General features: G+C 38.6%; 1 protein-coding gene across 1 annotated transcript; it reads right to left on the bottom strand.

Annotated features, from left to right (window-relative positions):
* Positions 1-868: 868 nt before the first annotated feature.
* tspan2a (tetraspanin 2a) lies at positions 869-9,834 on the bottom strand. Its single transcript, XM_005458399.4, has 8 exons — positions 9,599-9,834; positions 7,164-7,266; positions 3,101-3,198; positions 2,572-2,646; positions 2,381-2,470; positions 2,222-2,293; positions 1,984-2,067; positions 869-1,884 (listed from the first exon to the last, which is right to left on the bottom strand). Exons 1-8 carry the CDS (start codon positions 9,665-9,667, stop codon positions 1,819-1,821), a joined length of 657 nt encoding a protein of 218 aa, XP_005458456.1. The 5' UTR covers positions 9,668-9,834; the 3' UTR covers positions 869-1,818.
* Positions 9,835-14,371: the final 4,537 nt, after the last annotated feature.

The following is a 14,371-nucleotide window of genomic DNA, read 5'->3' on the forward strand; positions in this document are numbered from 1 at the left end:
GGCTGTGCTATTTTTGTTAAAAAGGCTGACTGAATCTGATCCACACATTCAGGAAGCTTTACCACCAGGAGGGCATCAAGTCACGGTTGAGCGAGTTCACACGCTGGGGTGAATGATTTAGTCTAACTAACGGCAGATCTCAGCAGAACAAGTGAAATCAAAACAATATTGAGTCACATTTTTCATATAAGAAAGTTTTTAAAGATACTAAGTGGATTAAGCAAAAAAACCTATTGGTTAAAGAGGGTTAAAGAGGTATATTAGCCTGCTTAGGTATAAATTTAAAAACCTTTACAAGTGTAAAGTCCACAGTGGGGTCAATTTCGAGCTGGTGGGCTGTGGACATCAGGTTTGGGTTTAAAGTGGTTTTCAAAGGTATTAAATATAACAGTATTTAACACCTACTGTCTTGCAAAAGACTGTTTCAGTTGGGGAAGTTGAAGTCAGAGTAATATTTCACTTTGACGGTTCATTATTGTTTTTGAAAATTGTAAAACATGCCTTGATGTGGTGGAATTCCCCACTTCTCTGTATGAGCAACTAAGCAGGCCTTGTGTAGAGACATTTTGTCCAGTCCATGCAATATTTTTTTTTCACAAATCCCATGACACTTGATATTTTCTATAAACTTGATTTATAGACTATACTACCATCACTAGTATTTTCAGTAAATAGTATTATCGGTCAACATCCTTTAACTCTTGCTCTGTATGTGACTGAAATCTGTCATCCGTGGACCTAAGCAGAACATTGCTGAGGTGTTTAAGAACTTTACTAACCACAAATTACAATGAAGTTCCGCTCAGCTTGTTCCACTTATAAGAAGCACACGTGTTATTCACCTCAGAGGACAGAAGCTGAAAACATGTAAATAAAAGCACCCAATGTTTTTATTACGGTTAACAGTATGACAAACTATATTATTCTATAATTCACATCTTATTGGCACACCAACAAAATTTACATCCACAATAATTCACACAAAATGCAAACTAGCTCACTGTTACATCCCAAACATGCTCAAGAAGAGGTCAGCACAAAGCATTATTTAGCTGTCAGATGAATTTGGAGATTTACAACACCGCAGTTTATCATGAGACCATCCTAACCCTTTGGCTTCATATCATGTCTACACTTCAGCTATTGTGCTTTACGGTAGAAATACTTGAAAGTGGTGACAGGAAGCAAGCACTGGTGCAGTGTACATATTCAAATCACAAGATATAGGCAAACAGTCCAGTAGTAGGAGGCTTGACCGTAACTAAATAAATAGGCACATGACGGAATTTTACTCTGCAAAGGCAGGCTAGTCCTCAAAATGCTAAAGCACACAAAGTGAAAATAAGGATCCATATTTACAGCAATACTCCCCAGTCACAACATTCCTGTGTCAAAGAAGGCTTTGTGTGCTGTGTTGCATCTACAACTGCAGCACTTTGGCCTTTGCGGAGCACCGGCAGTCTAACAAAGACATGTTAAAAGTGAGGAATGTCACAGAGTCGAGCTAAAAGCAAAGCACGTGTTATGGAAAAGAAGAGGGAAATAAATTTCAGTGCTGGTGGACTCAAGAAGAAGGTGTGACGTTAACGATCCAGCGTATCGTGTTGAATGTGGTCCGTGGATAAGTGGGAGCATTGAGATTTGCTGTTCTCTCTTTGTGATACTCGGAGGCCCTCCCCACCGCACTTGTTTGGACTAAGAGAAGTGACTGTGAAATGTAACTTTGGTGTTTCCCTTCCCATGCAGACAGGTTGATTATGAAGGGCTGTATAACCATATGATCAGGTGACGGTTGGGGGAGGGGGGTCAGCTCACCAATTATATAACCTCCCTGCTGTTTCTGATGGCACAACACAGGACCATACTGAAGATCATTCCTATAATCTGAAATTAGAGACACATATTGTGGTTACCTGAGGAATATCGGTCACAAATAATTAAAATTTTTTAAAAAAAAAAAACATAAACTCAAACTTTTCTCACCATTACTCCTGCAATACCAATCCCTATGTATCCAATGATATACAGCTTTTCATCGAAGAAGTCTGTTATTGCAGTCATGCAGTCCTAATATCAAGCAAAAAAAGCAAGAAACATTCATAGTGATCATATTCTGCACACAGCAAAGCAGGTTCATCAAAGCAAATAGTGCTTCATTTTAAAATGGTGTTATACTGCCATCATGTGACTATGAAGTGTCACTGCAGGCAGAGGGGTTTACCTTGACATCTTCTGGAAAGTCTGCACACAATTCACCTTTTGGCTCCACTGTGGAAGCTCCACAACAGTTCAGCTGCAAATATAATTAAAGTAAAAAAACACAACATGATTTTAATGGTATTGATTGCAACCATGAACATGAGGGCGAATTTTTACTCACAGCTTTATAATAACTCGTTACTATTGCAGTTCCGTTTGGACTGGTGTCGAGGGTGGAGCTGCTGTAAAACTTTTGGACTTCTTCAGAAATCTGTTATTAAAAGAAGAAGAAGAAAGGTTGTTTGTTATGGGATTTTAAAAAAACTGAGAATATTTTTGTTATTTTTGCATTGAATCATCAAATAACTCCACCTGTTCCTTGTTTAAGAATCCAAACACACCAGCAGTGACTTCTGCTCCAAAGATTATCACAAGGCAAGCAAAGAACTGCAGAACAGAAACAGGGACTATTATCGTCCTCTAGTGGGAGTCATCCACACAAGCCCAACACAAAAACTAATCAGTGATTGATTGATTTATTGGGGAAGAACTTTTGGCCAAACAATCTTGGGGGTTGTTCCTGGTGATTTCCTCTGAAATTCCTTAGAAAGAAATGTATAATTCTGCTCTTTTGCACAAATGGAAAAAACAAGGGCCTTGTTGTAAAAAAAATAAATAAAAAAGATTACACTAAACTAAAGTTAATATTTGTCTATTATTCATTTGTTATTAGACAGCCTAATTCTATACATGTTTGCGATCATTCATCAGAAGCATGCACATCAAGCTATTTCAGTGTTAGTACCAATTTAACGGTACTATCAATTTAAGCCTCAATGAAACAAATATAAAAATAATACAAATGCAATGAGAGGTGACGCTTTTGAGCACTTGAACCCACCAATGCAAGAAGACACTGAGACTCACGAATGGCCCCAAAACAACCTAAGAACCCCACGACCATCATCAACGCACCGGCACCAAGAAGGATGTACACGGCTGAGGAGAGAGACCAGACGATGGATCAGTGCATTTAAAATGAAAAAAAAGGAAAATTCACTGCCATGTTTTATAAACAAGAAGATTGTGAAAGACATATGAGAAGAATCTGATCATGGTGTTCTCAGTATCACGTGGCTGCAGTTTATAGTTTCCACTGAGGGTGGCAGCGTGATGCAACGGTTGCCTTTGCTGGAGCAGAATTTATAAAAGGATTGTTTGTGTTGTGTTTGTAGGTGGAAGCATCTTTGGTAGCAGAACATCTCTGAATAGACTCCCACAATTCAGTTTATTTATTAGGCTACTTTAAACAAAGAATTTGAAGTCTTTCATGATCTGAAACATAGAATCTCTGGCACAAATGAATTATGTTCTTAATGTTACATTATAGCATCTCTGATCACTTAAAAAGTGGGTTGAACAAAACACAGTTCTGGACTCTTTCCTGCTCTGGGCAGCTACAGAAATAGCTTGAAGTCCTGTCCATATATAGAGTAGCTGTCTAAGGCATAGCAGAGTCTGTTCAAAATCATAATCAAATCTGAAACAAAACTAATAGGCCTAGAGAGCCCACTGAGAAACAATGCTTCCAATTTACTCTTTTGATGCATTAGTAAGGTTTCCAGTTACTTAGACTTTGTCCATTCATGCTCCTGCAGGGTGAAGCAGTAAACAGATGCCATCTGTCCTCCAAAATCTAATTTTCAGAGGGCTTGATTGCTGCAGATTTCAACTGCGTCTGCCACCATCTATGCTCTCCTCAAGTCTGAGTGACGTCACCCTCACAGTCTACTCCCCTGCTCCTAGTCCTTGCTACTGAGCCCCCTCACACTGTAACTATACACCAAGCAGGTCCCTTAGGTCCATGCTAAGGGCCTAATCGGTGACACAGGCAGCAACCACTGCAGCAATTTAATTAATCCACATGGGGCAAATGCAAGCTGTTGTTTTCTTGCTGTGCGACAAAAGGGAAGGTAAAGATGAGGCGAATACACTGCTGAGCTGAAGGGATCTAGAGGGATACAGAGCTTCAAAGAAAGTTGTCTGGGTAAGCAATGGAAAATATAATGGACCATGAAAGCTTTCAATTTATATACAAATGGTCTACACAGAAGTGATCTCAGCTGCTCATTTTTTCCCAACACTTATACACTGACTTTAATATTTGCTCTTTGCTCTTTACTTATTAAATCCAGAGATATCTACCATCTACCAGACACATGCCAAGTGCACTTCCTGCTTCACGTATCTTTTAGAAATACAAATTATTGAGTATAAACATCTGTAACATCTCTCAGTTTAGCTCCATCTCTATCTTATATACACATGTAATGGCTGTTTACACACTAGAGAGTAACAAAGGTGATAGAATGGAAAGTGAAACCCTCAGAGAGAATGCTGCCACTTTGCCTTATTATGGTATCACTCTGTTTAGTCTCATTGCTAGAAGTGGGAGCAACAGTCAGTTGTTTTGCCCAGGAAGCTTATAATGTTTGGCTGCAAAGGCACAAAGTGATCCTCTGCAGAACCCAAGTGTTTCCAGTTAAACGCCGGATTTATGGGCTTGTGTTGTCCATTTACAGAAGGAGGAATTGTGGGAAATCAGCCCATGCAGAGGCTATGGAGGTGCACTTCCATTTATTTCCCCGAAAGACAACAGTTAGTTTGATGACACTGAAGGAAACAACTGTGGAATTCACCACAAATAAGAAAACATAGCAAAATTTAAAAAAACACACACAAAAAACCCCAAAAAACCCCACACACAAGTAAGTCAGACTGTGGCTTGGTCAGCTTTCTGCTTGACTTCACTACAAAGAAATTCTTTGTATGCTATAACCTCAGTTTTTTCTAGAACAGAGACTAAGCTTAAGGGAAAACACTACACAGTGTAGCCCACATTGCTGGTTTATGTGGACTACCAACAAACTATCTTGGCGCCATCTTAACACAGCCACAAACATCTGCATTAGAAGGCGGGAGGAGTAGAAGATTTATATGATGGAGACACGAGTTTTGGGTTTGGGAGCCCACTAGTATTAGAGGATCCCTACTGATGATATCAGCCATGCAATTGGCTCATAACTGGCTGACAACTAGACCTGCCATCAGCATACTCCTCTACCCAGTTTGTGAAGCATGTTTGTCTCGTACAGTAGCCAGAAAAACAAGATTTCCAGATCACACCCACCCTCTGAGATTTTTTTTCCGCACAGTTACAAATTAGTCATAGCATCTCATTTTAGAGGTGGCAATAACAAACTCTCTGTCTAGCTCTCTCCTTCCCTTCTGAAGCCTTCCAGGGTTTCTGCCAGTTCTTTAATCAGCTATTTTACCTCCAAAATATTGATCAGACCAACATATGCTCCAGTTTTAACTGCACTCCTAATGTTCTTTAATCAAGAAAATCAAATTCACATTACATTTGATTTGCTAAACCTAAAGTGAGAAATATAATCACTGCAAATGGGAAAGTGAGGAGGGGACGGTAAAGAACAGTGGGACAGAGAATTTGATTAAAATGACTCATAATGATGTAACACAGTAACAGAGAAATTCCAGGATATTTGTATATCAAATAAAACCAAGCTGGAGAAAAGTTACCTCATCTGGAGTACACTGCATCAACAGATGACTTGAGTAACATGGTACTTTTTATTTTCTACTGTATCTTGAAATGTTTTAGGTTGTAGTTTTGGCAATATGATCATAATTATAATCGAAAACACTGCCTTTGGTTGCCCTGTGCTGCTTCCCCCTCCCCTCTTCTGTGCTCTAATTTCATTTTTTACTAGGTTTGCCAGCAGGATATAGTCTTTTGTCACTGGCCCCACCCAACCTGCTACTCATGTCCTGAGAGAGGCAGCCAGTTCCACGAAGGCAAAGCAGAGAGCTGATGAAGTGAAGTCACCATTTTAGGTCATGGCTTAAACGGGAGTAACAAGAATAGGCTTCATTCTAATCATCAGCTCCCACACACTGTCAGAGAGAAGGCCTATTGTATGGAGTGCTGAACACTAGCTGTTTGTCTTGTCTACTGTATGTTTTAATAATCTACTGTGTGAGCTTTGCAAAGACACTCTTATACGATATTTCAGCAAACAGACAGAGCTGTTCATTAATCAGCTAAAGGCATGTGCATCGTTTGTACATTTTTCTGACTGGTCATTTTTATGTTATTTCAGTCGAATCAAAACCAAATAAGCATTTATGTCAAGATTTGAATTTCTTCGTATCCCACGAACAGGAGAATTGCCACTAATGGAAAGTTTCAATCAGTTTATCACATTTCACTTCCTTTGTGTGCATACTTTAGCCACTTCCAAAGTGAAAGTGAAGAATTGAGGGTTTCAAATGACAAATTCCTTTAAACAGGTCTAGTAACTGCGGACATGTTTTATTAAACAACTTTCCTTGTGGTTTGTGCAAAGAAGTAAAACATCTCGATGCGCTGAAGATAAAATGTGGCTGTTAAATGTCTCAGTGTCGTTAACACTAGCAGTACTTGAAGGGTTCTTCAGTCACAGTGGCAGTGGTGAATATCCTGGGAAATTCACCAGGGTTTGTAACTTTATCATTACATTTCATCAAAATACCCGTAAGGGACAACAGTAGTTATTCAGTCTCATCCGCATGTGTACGCATGTGTACACGTGTATTTACTTATCTGTATGTGTGATTTTTTTAGAGCATCTTTAAAATATTACACATTGAAAGTTTATGTGGATAAACATGTAGGGATGTAACATCTCATTTTCAAGGGGGTCCATGTCATCAAGATGGTGTAATCAAGATCCATCAAGATGGTGAACTGCTGAGAAGAAATGAGTACGAATAATTGGATCCATTTTAAATTTTAGCCTTTTTTATGTGATGAGATCAGATTTAAATCATCCACATATATTTTTCTATTCTGCAGAGGATGAGACAGGCATATGCATGAGGCTATAGAATCTCTGACATACCTATGAAGAAGGTGTAGGGGGCGCCATCGCCTGTCAGGACCTCCACTGTGTTTGGGTCAAACCTAAGCCACAGTCCCACCGCCAGCACCAACAATCCAGACACCTGGGGATTGATAAATTATAAAATCAAAATTATTTGTGACTTTATAGTACTGCTGAATTCGATGACTGGTGAGTGGCAGTTCTTCTGTTTGTGCAGAAATAGTTTCACAGTTAAACAGTGAGCACTTTCATGTCTTTTTTTTAATCATGAGGTAGATACGATTCTACAGGTGATGCTAAAGTGGCTAATGATACTCACAGCCATTTTTTCCCCTCCTATTGAAAAACTTTCAGAATGTTGATGCTTCACCTCTCAAGAGACTTTTCAAACAAAACCAACTGGGGGGACAAAAAAAGTATCTATGCTGAGTAGCATCTTTCCTCTCCAGGAGAGCTTGACTTACCATAACACATTTGATTGAAATCAGGTTTTACTCTGAGAAAATTAATCCTTTTGACCTCCTACATAACATTATTTAATTTAAACATCCAAGAACAAAGCCAGAAAGAATAAAGGACAAATGTGGATTAAGGGTAAAAGCTGTTGCATATGTCATAGTTATTTATTAATCCTAACCATATTTCTTATATGTTCTTTCAGGACAAGTATCACATGTTTAAGTAATATGCAGATGAAAAAAAATTCAGCTTCAAAATTTTGTAAAAGCATGGAATCCCACAGTTCTATGAACAAGCAGCACATCTTCAGTAACACTCTGTTTGGTGAAGATATCTAAGATCCTTTTCCTGACTTGCTCTTCAGATTCACCCACACTAAAGAGTGGAAGTGTCTTCTGTTAGTGAAGTACTCTGACAATAAAATGATTGAAAATAAGGCCACGCTGCACCACAGCCCATGCATCCTCATGGCCCATCAAAGTACCACATTTGAACACAAGAATTAGCATCAGAATCAGCAGTCCATCTCCCATGGTGCATTTCAGCCACAGGCTGTGCCAGCCTCACAGTGCCTGGGTGATGTAACTCACACTGGCATTGGCTGCTTGTTGGCTCTGCACCCCAAAATGACAGCGTACTGTACGCCCCTTTTGGCTACAACCACAACAGCTCTGCTTTCAGTCCCAAAACTGCCAAACAAAGAGGCTGCTGTCACTTTGGATGACACAAGTGATCGTCTTACAGAGCACAAATGAGTCAATGCAGCCAGTTAAACTCACACTGTATCATTTAGCAGTAAAATATTAAGTATCTTTTGCAAGAGACCATAATGAAAACGAAACAAGAGTAAACCCAAACAGGCTCTTCGTTAATGACCTAATAAATTTATCTATTTATCTAAACACATCACTGATTGAAAATGATAATAGTTAAACAAGGGGTTTTTTTTTTGCAGCCTCAAGTAGGAGTAGGAGTTTTCCTTGATGTTGCACTCTAAAACAGTGGTTCCCAAGCTCATGCCTTGATAAGTTTATGAGATACATTTGTGGGGTGAACAGAACAGAAAACAAAAAAGAGAAACCTAAACCTTATTGGAATACTTATATTCTTTTATTCACACAGAATAATTAAAATAAAAGAATACAAAAAGAATGAATCTTGATCCAATGTTTAAGGTTGCATACTACAGCCTACATTCAAACTGACAAAATATTGGAAGCTTAAAAGTACTTCTCTGACACATTTAGCCTTCTAAATACCAAGAAAAAAAAAACTTATGTCATATGAGAAGTCATTGGCAGAAAATCGAAAGTGAATTTGAGTCACAGGCAATCTTATCTGAGCAGGACTGCAGACCAAAACAAAAACCTTTCATGATGTTCCCCAAATAGATTAACCCTGCATGTAAAAAAAGCACCCTTCACACTCCTGCAGCAGGAAAGTCACACCTCAACGTCAAATCATGAACTGGGATCTGTGTTGGAAAAGTAGCTCTGATGTATTTGTTGCAGCATGTACTTGGTGCAACAATAAATCATGACCAGCTCTAAAGCAGCAGCCACTAATGAACGGAGATGAAAAGAAGACTGGGTTATATAACTGAGGTTTGGTTTGAGAATTTTGGGAAACAGTGTGGAGTCAGAGGGAGACGGTGTGAACAGAGCAGGTGCATTGAGGCGGTCTGCCAGACAACATTAACTCCTAACTCTGTACGGAATAACAAAAGCGGTTGTATTTAAAAGCTATACCAAATAATATCAATAGACGGACTTTTAGCCTTCGGGACGTTGAACGTTTAAACAAGGCTGAGAACAAACAGGTTTTTCACATGGCAACTCCATGTCGCTTAAAAAATAAAGCGAATCAATTTCACCTCCTAAAGAGAAAACAGCAAAACATAAATAAATAACCATCAAACATCAAAAACGGTGATCCGGCTTTTTCAGACAGAAACAACGTTAATTCTTGGCAAACCGCTACCGAAGCGGACTTACCCAGAAGATGATGTTGAAAGCGAAAAGCAGATATTTCACACATTTCATCCCACCCTGCACTTTGCTCATGATGCCACCTGATTTGTCGGAGTGTCCGATCTATTGCGCGATTCCTTCTTATTTTGCAGCTTCTTCCAGCTGGACATCAACCCATGCAATGAAGACTTGCGCCGTTACACCATCCAGACATGAAACATGCGCACAAGTGCTGCTGCACGCCGTCTGCACACGCCCATAAGCGTTCGCGAGTGCCGAGGTACCCAAGGTGGGGTTCGGGGACGATCTGGGATCCCTGAGAGAGCAGTGATAAATACGGGTTCATTTGTATGTGCGGCACCAATGATTTGGGGTTAAAATAAATAAATGAATAAATTAATGAGGGGAAAACCAGTGCTATGGGTTAACTAGTATTGTTATAAAGATAATATTTCTTACAATATGATTCGATCTTTTTTTTTTCCAAGTAAAAAGAATTATTTTGTAATCATGACTAAATACCGAATTACACAACAATACATGTGTAACTGGTGAAAAAACTGCCATATGTTTGCAGTCTTTATTTTAAGTTCTACTTTTAAGTGAATATGGTAGATTTAAACTTCAGGTTAGTAAAGTCTTGAGGAGCTACTGCACATCTTGGCATAGTCTTGTTAGGATGCCTGGGTCATTGACCCAGAGGTTTTGAGTTTATTATATTATTTATAATTTCTAGTCTTTGGTTTCTTTGTTAGAGTTCTGTCTTTTGGTTTATGTCTCTGTGTAATCCTTAGTTGCTGTCTCCCCTGTCGGCTATATCCCCGTGTCCAGTCAGTGTCTGTGTCTGCCCTGGTCCCACGTCTCTGTTCCCTCTGTAGTGCCTGTCTGTGAGTCTGTGTCTGCGAGTTCAGTCTGCGTTACTTCCTGTTTTATTTTAAAGGTCCGGGTCTTATGTGAATGTGTCCTGCTTTGCTTTCTTGTCTTGTTAGTTCTGATTTCTCCCAGCTGTGCCCTCCTTCTGTGTCTTATTCCCCTCGTTACTTCCCAGTGTATTTAAACCCTGTGTTTCTTTGAGTCAGTGTTGTGTCGTCCCTCAAGCTGTGTGTTTCCTCGTGTGCCTCTCTGCAAACTGTAAGTTTATATTTTCCCAGTTTAGTTTTGTATGCTTTCCCCCTGTCAGCAAATAAAGCTGAGTTTTTTGAGTTCATCCTTCGAGTCTGAGTGCCTGCATCTTGGGTCCAACTCCTGCCTGCCACACAGCAGTTCATGACAAGTCTTTCATTACGTGTGACAGTATGACACTTTGGGTTCCACCACTTATGTGTGTGACCTTTACATTAGGCGCTGGACAAGAATTTATCATGGAGGCACTTTTAACGTTGTCCTCTGCCAGTCACTGATATCACTGTTTGTGTCAAAATAGCTTTTTGTGTGCACCTACAACACAGTGACCCAAGAAAGTGAGAGTTAAAATAAGATCAACAGAGATATAGCCAGGATTTTGGAGATATGTATCTGGTCTCTTATGTAGACCTGTTGTTCTTGTTAGGGCAGCATACAAAAAGTTTACTGGTAAAACATGTCTCCATAACTTCTAACGACAAGAGTAAGACATGTTTGAAAATGGGCAATAGTTTTGACTTTAAATTAGATACAAATGTAGCAGGTGCACGGTCTATAAATAGAAAAATTAAGCTTTGAAAGCCATGTCCAGTATGTAATCTTTCTCCACATGACTAATCAGGTGTAAGACTAAGTAGCAGACAGTTCTCGAGAATAAATTTGCTCTTAACAACACGTCTAACTTTGGTTGTGTCATTCATGATTCCTCTTTAGACTTGCACACCCAAATACTACCACTGACAATCATTATACATCTCAGTATATGGATGTTTGTGCCCTGAGTAGTAATACATTCCATTTTATTACAGAAAAAAAACTATAGTATAAGATGGAACAACCACTAGGTGAAGGCGGGAAGGAGAAACTCCATTTTAACAGGACAAAACCGCTTTCAGATGGCTCAGGGAGACACAGCCATCTGCTGTGACTGGTTGTGAGTGAGGAGAAAAAGGAGAGAAAATGGAAAATGCAGGGAGACAAGACAAAATACAAACTATGAGGCAAGTCTGGACTTTATTTACTGTAAACCTAGTAATGCTTTCACTTTGTGCATGTCACCCGTTCCGATCCTACATCCAACCATTCATTTGCTTTTCTCTTAATAACCAATATTTTTGTATGAAATGTTTTTAGGCTTTCTTCTTTTCCTACTTACTCTCTTTGTTAAATTCAAATATGATTTTTTTTTCATTTTGTAGTGCTTTTAAATAATAATAAATTTTTAAACTTTCCTTATGTGTATAAGTGTTTTTGTTAATTTACAACAATATGCCTATAATTAAAATGATCATCAGCAGCATCACTGACATGTTTTTACTGTACTTTGGCTAAACACATGCAAAAGTAATGACATTCAGCCTGATGTTAAACTAAGATAATAAACATCAAATGTGTTATATGGAAGAACGCCCTTGTGTCTAAAGTACTGTACATGATCTCAGAATTAATGTGACAGACACATTTCTTTTGGCCTGAGATAAAGTTAATGTACTAAAATACAGATGGGTTCAAATGATTAACCCCCACAGAGGATTTGGTTATGCTGTCAGGGTCATTGTGTGAGACTTTAGGACTGCCCTCTTGGCCTGGACCAGTGATTTAAAACCTTCAGCTTCAGAGTGACATACATATCTTTTACTAATCTCCAGTGGCTCCCTGTGGCTTTGACAAAACAAAGAAACACAAAAACCCCACAATTAAACTTTTTTTTTTTTTTTTTTTTTTAAATTCTGCATCATTGTTATTTGTGTAACTATATACAGAATTTTAAATAAGAAAAGGGTTTTTAATATTTTATCAGCTAAAATGTAAAATCTTAGTCCCTGTCTTCAATCTCGGACTCTTAATTTTGTTTACTCTCAGTAGCGGTGCTTATGGATGTACATCCTACACACAAAATGAGAAATCAAAGAATGTAGTTTGGAAAAATCCAGCCAGATGTGGGGCTTGGAGAATCAACACCAAAGCACAATGAAGCTCTTCTTATGGCACATACTAAGACACCTTAGTTGATGCTGTCTTTTTCACCCTTAAATATAATAAGTCTGAGAATAAATGAATGCTGCCTAAAAACAAAAGCAGCTCATTAACTCATTAGTAGCTTGTTTATGTTTTGTCAGAGTGAACATCTTTCATAGGTCAGGGCTTAAAACATGAAGACTTATTAATATAATATAATATATAATTAATAATAATGCAGGCTGATTCCTGTGAATGAAGAGCGTGTATGGCGATTCGCCAATGCTCTTCTGTGTCTTCTTTGCAGGATGGAGGGAGGTCAGCTCGGGGTCACACGCTTTGTGACATGCAAGCTTCTCTTGTTTGTGGTGTCTTTGTTTGCTGCAGTGATGTGGGAGGGAAACAGCGACCCTCCCTGTATATCTGCCAGAGTATCAGTGAGAATCAGCATGGGTGGATCATGAGACACATCACATCACTGCCTACCACCTCTATTTTCTTTCTCTAGCTCTCTCGCTCTCAAAAAAAGAAAGAAAAAGAAATCCAACACAACTCAATAAACACAGGAAAAAAAAATTATGACAATGACAGTGGTTCTCCTTTTTTATAGAGAGATAAACAGATGGCATTGTACACACTTGAATTACAAATGATTAATTGTTTCCATGTGACCCAGAATAAGATCATCGGACTGGATGGGTGTTAACCCAATATCAGTTCGGTTACCCAATCCTGTCATGAATTCAGGACTGTAATTATCACTGTGGAAGTGCATCCAAACTGAAACAATATCCTCAGGGTATAATGGAGCCATAATCCCATTATCCCTCCACCGACACACTGTCCTTATTCTCCTCACCCCTCTTCTACTGTGCTTGATATGTAAATGAGGTGCAAAAATGTAACCTGATCTCCATGCAAGTATGAGTCATCCTATGAGCCAAGAGACACCAGAGGTGAAGTGCAGTCAAACCTCACTTTATATTTTTCTTTGAACAGGTCGTGCTAAACTTCTAATCAGAAAAATGGCCAGTTACTGTAAGTTTCAAAAGACAACTTTGGTTAAAACAAATAACTGACGAAGATAGCAAAATGCAAGCTTTTGAATCTATTATATATTACAGTTATCTTTAGTTCCTTTGCAATGCGTATAAACAGTGTAACCCAAATAGTTGAGACATTTCCAAATCTCTATTGTGCACCACCAGAGTAAAAGAAAACACCTCTGCACTCTTAGGCGACTGAAAAACATCTATGTGTTTCGTTGTCTCCATCCAGTGGACAGAGCTAGTATCAAGTCAGTCTCTCAGCTGTGGTTTGCAGACACTAGTTATGACAGAGGCCACTTTGTTTCAGTCTATATGCATTTATCTTTATCATTACTACAATGTTCACTTTGAATGGATCTTAAATTATAAATCTATTAGTTGATTTATGAACAATTTATACATTTTAATTTTTATTTAGAATTTACTTTTGCTGGAACTTTTAAACAAATTTCAGAATCTTAGCAAGGTAGGATTACTGCGTCATACTACACAATGATATCTATGAACTTCTGTATGCTCAGGTAACTTGTTAGTTAGTACATTCATAACATAATCCATCCTAAAAAGGAGATCCGGAAATAAACAACAACAAAAATAAAATGCTTAATAATAACAACATTATTTTCTTGTGTTCGGGACTAATTTTCAGACAAATAACGTTATGAAT

This window comes from Oreochromis niloticus, linkage group LG5 (assembly GCF_001858045.2).
Source record: "Oreochromis niloticus isolate F11D_XX linkage group LG5, O_niloticus_UMD_NMBU, whole genome shotgun sequence".
NCBI lineage: Eukaryota > Metazoa > Chordata > Actinopteri > Cichliformes > Cichlidae > Oreochromis > Oreochromis niloticus.

Bases quoted from the DNA above. Each gene is read 5' to 3' on its own strand.
- tspan2a (XM_005458399.4), bottom strand. From the start codon at position 9,667: ATGAGCAAAGTGCAGGGTGGGATGAAATGTGTGAAATATCTGCTTTTC. The intron at 2,647-3,100 runs GTGGGTTCAAGT...TCTGTTCTGCAG, and splicing joins CTCAGTGTCTTCTTGCATTG to TTCTTTGCTTGCCTTGTGAT. The intron at 1,885-1,983 runs GTGAGAAAAGTT...CTCTAATTTCAG, and splicing joins TTGGTATTGCAGGAGTAATG to ATTATAGGAATGATCTTCAG.